We start from the raw sequence: 7,247 nt of genomic DNA, 5'->3' as shown, positions 1-7,247 counted from the left end.
CTGCCCCCAGAGGTGGGAGCAGCCCCATGGCTGGCCCCATGGCAGGTCAGGTTGGCCCTTGGGGCTCTGAGCCCCCTGCTCTGGGGGCAGATGTCCCTGCTCCCTGCAGGGGGTGGGACTGGGGGAGCTTGGAAGGTCCCTTCAACCCAAACCAGTCTTTGATTTGATGACATTTAAAGGAAGATACAAATCTGTAAACTAGAGAGAGAAAGGGAGAAACATCTCCTCTCCCTGACCATGACGAGATGCACAACCTCTTCATTTCTGAAGTGCTGGTTTAATCCAGCCCAGGTCAGACTAAACACTGCCAAGGAACTGGTTAATATGCTGGCTCTCATGTCCTGCAGCAGCCTGGCCACCATCATGGTGGGTATTTTAAACTACATCTTTCTTAACTAAAGACAACTAAAATATTTCCCCTATTGTTGTAGGAACCAGCTGAGGACTGACAGACTTAAAGTCGAACTGACCGAGCCCAGGTGGGTGCCAGCTGCTCAAAGGTCTGTTTCCCTCCTGCTCTGTTCTGATCCTTTGAAGAGGTGACAGCACTGAGCAACACGGTTTTAAGGCGGACATGCTACGCTCAATGTCTCTTCCCTGACCAGAAGCAGCTCCTACGTAAGCAGGTGAGAATAACTCCTGCCCTTCTCCTCTCCAAATGAGTGGTTCAGCGTGGATGGTTCCCTCAGGGAAGCTGGGTAATGCTTTGCTACTGCTTGTGTGCTTTAATTAGAAATTGTTATTAAATTTCTAAAGTAATTAAGAGATGAAATGGACTGCGGGGCGTTATGCCTGCCCTCCTCCGAGTCAGGCTCAGCCAGCCAGCTGCTCCCCTTCCAAGAGGGCCTTCCATCCTTCACGTGTTAATCACATCCTGCTCATTGCACTTACAGTTTTACTTCTAAGAAATAAAACCTGTATTTCCAACCACAACCAAACTAACCGGGTAGGATCTGTTAGGATCCCTGAACAAGGCAGCAGGAGCAACGCGAAGACTCTCTCTCCACAAGGAAAGCTCTGGGCACCATGTCTGCTTATTTGCTATTCTAATCCAACTTGTCGGCCAGTCTGATGCCTGCATCAGCCACTGGTTAGGTGAGTATCGTGTGGGAGAAGAGAAGCTGAGGCCCTTCTCTTGGCCACATCCCTTTCCCTATGAGGAGAGGCTGCCCTGTGCCGTTCCCTTCCCAGAGAGCTGCGGGTCTGCACCGCCAGTCTCTAAGGTGGGGAAGCAGAAGGCTTTAGTAAATTCTGCTTTCCAGGCAATTTCTGGGGTGGACAGATTTTATGACCGTTTACTGGCCTGTAATGCTAAACCATAGTGGAACCAAGTGGAAACGATAAAGATAATTCCTGTGAGACAGAAACCGGATTTCCACCCACCACAGGATAAAAAGGTGATCTCTGTACAGACCACACGAGCCTACTTCTTTTTGCTCCACCAGCCCGAGTCTTTGAACCAAGACTTTGCCTTTTTTGAAGATCCATGCGTTTTACAGCAACGTGAACGTTACGTCATTACCTCCACATCTCATTATCTGCCCACAAATTAAATAGAAGGCAGCGTTTTAACGGGCAGGTTTCTTGCACACACTTCAGGACTGCGCGGGGAGCGAGATTTTTTCACTGCAGGAAAATGCACACGCTCAGCAATCTGCACCGGCTCTCAACGACCTGGTACCCAGCAGACTGCAGCCATGACCAGTTCCCCTATGGAACTGGCCAGGCAGGACTAATCACCATCATTATTTCCTCCCTGTCCTCAGAGACTGAGAGTTCTGCCTTGGCTCTGGATTTCCTTTCAAAGGCTGGTACTGTACCCCCACCCGTTCCTGCTACGCCGCTGCTCCCAACCCGTCGCCATCGTTTAATTCTCCTCTCCATCACCCTCATGGGTTCTTTCATGCATAGCTGGACTCCCTCAAGCTCACCGAACCTGTAACGAAGCTGGCGTTTGGCACCCTCAGAGAGACCCAGTTCTGCCAGACGGCTCACAGTGAATTTCATACTCTATTTTATACATATATATAGTTACGAAAGAAAGGTGTCTGCTCTTCCCTGCCCCTCTGCTGCTAAAGCCCGAGTCCTGAGCAAAGGGACCACCTGCAAGCGGGGCACGGCCTCTAACCTACTCAGGGCTGTTACCGAGTACAAGCGGACAGACAAATAGACAACGAAGCCTTTCAGCTCCCGCTGACCTCTTCAGGCACTAGTGGTTCAATCATAGGAGCTTCCTCCTGCCTTGCCGCAAGCCGAACGGGAGACGTGGAAAGCCTCTTCTCCCACTCGTTAGACACGGCCGTTTCTGTGGAGGTTTCCAAGAAGGTGCGTTTCAGCTCGCTTATATTGGTCTGATGTTTCATCAGATCTTCCTGGGTTTTGTCTAGGTCCTGGACAGTTTTAAAAGAACAGAGCAGTTTGTAACACATCCTCAGCCGAGCGCGTTCTAGAGCCAAAACACAGAGCTTGGTTAGTAAAGAGGGGAGTGACACCTCGGGGAGCACAGCACGGACACGACACTCTGTGAAAATGTGGCATTTTGGAAGGTAACGGCATACCGCATCTCGTACGAGAGAGGACAAAACACACTAATCTGAGAGAGCCGACCTGCAGCACTGTACCGCACGCCTGAGAAAGAGGCGTCCAACAAACAGCGATATGCGCGTGGGTGCACACACACACATATAGATCTGTGCATTTATAGTACACGTTAGAGGAGTCACCGTCGTCTGAGAGGAAAAAAATACCGACTGGATCTATTAGCAGGTGGGACCACGCGGTTCATGCATCATAGTGCGGAGTCACAGTGTACCACTAGAGCTGACACACAGGGACGGGCATGCACTGGTATGTACCAATACCAACCTCTAACATAAGATTACTATGTTTGACATACACATTTTCACCCTCTATTCGCTTAATCAGACTACTCTGAAAGAAGTGAAAAAGAAAGGGAAAGGTAAGGGACACAGTATTGAAAGGATACAAAATGCTGTTTCTACACATTTCTTCACAGAGAACCGACAGTAACATGCGGAGAGAGGTGACCACCTCTGACAGCGGTACGCGAGCAACGCTCGGGGCTGCCGTTTCTGTACCTGTGCCTTTAGATCTCCGTCCTCCTCTTGATCCGACTGCCAGCATGAGAAAGATGGGAAAACAACACCTTACCCACTGGTACCACCGCAGGGTCACACGCAGCGGCGAGGGCAACACGCTGGGTTAAAAGCACGTTTTCTCTACATTAAGGGCTTAAGGAGGAGAGTAGAGATGCTGGCTGACTTTCTTTTGTGGGTTCCCCTACCTCAGGGCAAGCCTCCCCCTTCCAAACTGGCGATTTGTGGATGAAGGAGCATGAACTGTTCTCCTTTTACAAATATTGATGCACTCTGCCTTCCTACGTGTCGATTTAGGGACCTTTTCACCAAGATCACGGCCGGTTTAGACCAAATGGCCACAGCAAATTCTGTGGAAGTCCATAATGGTGGAGGTTAAACACGACATCTCCTGGGCCACAGGCTACGCTTGGCATACCCTCACCACAGGTAACCAGCCCTACGGAATGACGCCCATGTCACGTGCTAAAAGTGCTGTTTCCCTCTGCTCAGCCCCTTTCTGTATTTCTGTCATTTTACCTCTCAAATCTCGAGCAGCCCCGTTCCCCCAGAATTGCATTTTCAGTGGGCAAACATACCACAGGTTCTGAAAATCAGCTGCCCACAAGGAAAACTGTGAACGGAGGAAAACGGAGGTTCACGACATCTCCCCTAAACCGAAAGTGGCAGCTGGGGAGATTATCTTGCACTTTTGCGTAATAAAGCGAATGTTTTAGATGCCACGGGTTTGGGATGACGGTTTGTTTCCTCTGAAGCTGTAGAGCGCCAGCGGCACTTCAAAGCTCTCTGGACTCGGGACTTGTCCCAACAGACTTTGTGTTGTTGCTCCGTTTGGATTCTTCTAATGCTCACGCCACTATTTTATTGTTAAATTTTCATAAAGTCGCTAATTAGGCAAATGACCCATGGGAAAACCTGCTGATTACTTCCCAGCTCAGGGCAAATCTATTCTGTTTACGGCCGAGGCCGAATCGTCCTGACGGGTCATACAGAGAACTGCTCCTTGATGATGATCTTCACAGCCTGAAATATTAATGAGATCTTGCTGAAAACCTCCAGCCATGGTTGGGGTGAGACTCTGTCTTCTATCAGATGTCAGACCAAATCCAGCTCATGTTTGCAGCTGTGGCCGCATTAATTATGAAAGCGTTACGCGCTGCAGTCGCGTGGGGTTGGATTTGCCTGCACGGTCTATACTTACTGTGTTGTGAATGTGAGGCAAAGAAAATAGCAATATTTTTTACATTCCTCCTGAAGATAATACCTGGACTACTGGTGGCAATAGGTGAAGATGACAGCGAAGGAAAACCTTAGATATTGACCCTGTGGAAACACCTTCATCCAGGAAATCTGAAAACTGCTCTTCCCCATCTTTCCCCCCTCTCTCTCACAGGCTGTGGATTGTACAAGCCACAAAGCAAATGGAAAAACCCAGGGCATGGCCTGGCCAGCACGACCAGCGGAACGGCCGCGGTGCCCAGGGACGGGAGGGGATGAGGCCGATGGCTGTCCCTGCCCTAAGCGGGTGCCGGCGGCTGTACCAACCTCGGTGGCAGTGGTCTCCCCGTCGGCCGCCGTGTCCGTCTGCTCACTGTCAGTCTATGGGGTTAGAAACCGGGTCCCAAGAGGAAGGCAGGAATAAAGAACAAACCCAGCTGGTCAGTACAGGCGGCTCAGGCGGGGAGCGGCTCACGTCCACATCCCTGCGAGCTGCACCGGCATCGCTTTTCAAACCACGCACAAGTCAGAGAAGCAAAATAAAAATGCTGTATTAGTAAACAGAACAGACTCAGAGGAAGACTCGAGGCGTACTGTACACGGTGTGTGGCTTTACTGGAACAAATTTAGAAGCCAAACAAAACATTTCTGGAGAAGTGTTATTTGATTAGCAGATTTTTTCTTTTTCTCTTTTTTTTTTTTTAAGAAAGCCAGGTGGCTTAGAAAAAAAAGGGGAACAAATAAAAGCTACTATTTTCTAAACAAACTTTTCCTCCCGTAACGTTTTTTTTTCCAAAGAAAAATATTGATGAAATTTTTGTTCTAGCCAATAGAGACGAGTGTGGTGGTTGGCTTTTTATCTGGAGGGGGAAAAGATAATGGAAAAAAAAAACCCCAACCTTAAAAGGCTACTTTAACAGTCACCTGACTTTCAGCCCCTCATTTGTACAGAAGGTGTTCTTGTCTCCACAGTTACACACCACGAGGCTGTCTGCATTACCAAGGAGTTCAAAGAACCGCTCCCCCAGCCCCGCTGCTGCCTGGCTGTGGAGGGACCCGAGGCTCAGACCCACCCTGGTTCCAATAAAGAGCAGCTGATATTGTTAACGAGAGTAAAAAGAAAGGAAACCGCCATTAACAGAATCAAAAATACTCATTCCAGCTCAGGATGTGGATGAAAGCAGAAGAAAAAGGAATGTAATGTCCCCACCAAAAAAAAAAAACAAACCCCAAATCACGTTCTAGGGACAAGTGGTAAAGACGAAACAAAGCACAGCATTGCCCGACCTCGTCTGTCCCTGCCTCGCTCCGCACCGGAGGGACGGTCAGCGGAGAGCACAAGTGTCGAGGGTTAATCGATGAGGTGAGCGGAGAGTGCAGAGTCCCAGAGACTGGCTTTGATGATATCGAAGCTCATGGAAAACGAGGAGGCGAAGAATGCGCTCCCCAACATCGGCACACCCACGTTGTTTTAGTGTCTGGTTTTGAGTTGGGACTTTCTGCGCTTCCTGAGGAAACACACCTCAGACCATCCTCAGATCGCATCGGTGTGACACAAGAGGAAAACACCCACTGCGGGAGGAGGATCAGGCTTAAACCTTAAGCAAGTCTCATGAGGAGGGACCTGGCGGGGTTGAGCCTAGGGAAAAGGAGGCTCAGGGGAGACCTTCTGGCTCTGACAACTCCCTGACAGGAGGGTGGAGTGAGGGGAGAGTCAGTCTCTCCTTCCCAGGAACAAGCCACAGGACAAAAGGAAATGGCCTCAAGTTGCACCAGAGGAGGCTGAGGTTGTCCCTGAGCAACATTTTCTTCCCCGTTGGGGTTGTTCAGGCGTGTCCCAGGCTGCCCAGGGCAGTGGTGGAGTCCCCATCCCTGGAGGGGTTTCCCAGCCCTTGTGTTGAGGTGCTGCTGAGATACAGGGGGCAGTGGGGACCTGGCAGTGCTGGGGAACAGTCAGGCTCGAGGAGCTTAAAGGTCTCTGTAAATTGCCATTTCCTACCTTCTCCCACTCTTTGACATCTCCAGTGTCTCCTAAAACTACGTTTTGGCTATTTTTTCACGGCTTTGCTTGCCACCATTCCTTCCTCTGGATGGTCTGTGCTGCTTGCGTGGCAGGTAGAAGAACGAGCAGGCGATGTGCCCTGTTCGGTGAGTGCCTGAAGGGAGTTACCCGTCATTTCTCAAGCAATAACCATGCCCTGGACAGACTATTTTTATTTTTAAATGGAGCCGTAGTGCCCAAGGAGTCTCTCTAGCTGGGCAAGATGCTTTCGCCAGAGCGTTAGAGGATTATTTCATGACTAGTGAAGGGCCTCACATCTTTATGACGCTACCAGCAACTATAAAGGTATGTCAGTATATAAAAAAATCTATGCAGTGACCCTCCCCTGCTTACAAAAAAAGGAGTTAATGAATCCAGGTGTTCAAAAGGCGTTAAAAGGTTTGTGTGCAGGCTCTGTAACGCCTCCGCCTGGCACACAGGGGTCAGTTCAGAACCTGAAGATGGGAACATCAGAGAAAACCAACAGAAATATTATCCGTTAAGGTACGAACACAGAAGCTACCAAGCTTTAAAGGGTGAGATTGTGCCTCTGACTGCAAGGACTGACACCGGGGCACTGCTCAGTGGGCAACAGAGCTCAGCAAGGTGGGAGATGGGCTCAGGACATTGGTTGTGGCTTCTGCATTGCTGTGTGCCACCTCTAGTGAACTGGGAAAAAAAAAAAAAAGGGGTTCTATTTCTTCTACCATAACATCAATGAAATCCTAAATAAGGCATAAATAATAATGGGCACCTTGGCATAAGGTGTCTCGGTCACCAGCGGCTGAAGAGGAGCCAGCAGTGTGCCCAGGTGGCCAAGAAGGCCAACAGCATCCTGGCTTGTCCCAGCACTTGGGTGGGCAGCAGGGGCA

The 7,247-nt window shown here is 49.8% G+C and overlaps 1 protein-coding gene across 1 annotated transcript in view; it reads right to left on the bottom strand.

The window, feature by feature from the left end:
- Positions 1-7,247, bottom strand: part of LOC104500365 (band 4.1-like protein 3) — a gene marked incomplete at its 5' end in the record, with an annotated part of 21,068 nt that overhangs the window by 10,417 nt on the left and 3,404 nt on the right. The window contains 3 exons of the mRNA XM_010144000.1: positions 2,199-2,390; positions 3,099-3,134; positions 4,662-4,715. Of these exons, the coding sequence (XP_010142302.1) occupies positions 2,199-2,390; positions 3,099-3,134; positions 4,662-4,715 (282 nt within the window). The remainder of the gene's footprint in view (positions 1-2,198; positions 2,391-3,098; positions 3,135-4,661; positions 4,716-7,247) is intronic.

Source organism: Buceros rhinoceros, unplaced genomic scaffold (genome assembly GCF_000710305.1).
Source record: "Buceros rhinoceros silvestris isolate BGI_N320 unplaced genomic scaffold, ASM71030v1 scaffold5339, whole genome shotgun sequence".
Classification (NCBI taxonomy): domain Eukaryota; kingdom Metazoa; phylum Chordata; class Aves; order Bucerotiformes; family Bucerotidae; genus Buceros; species Buceros rhinoceros.
The sequence above is the reverse complement of the archived record's forward strand: the minus strand, read 5'-3'. Positions and strand labels throughout refer to the sequence as shown.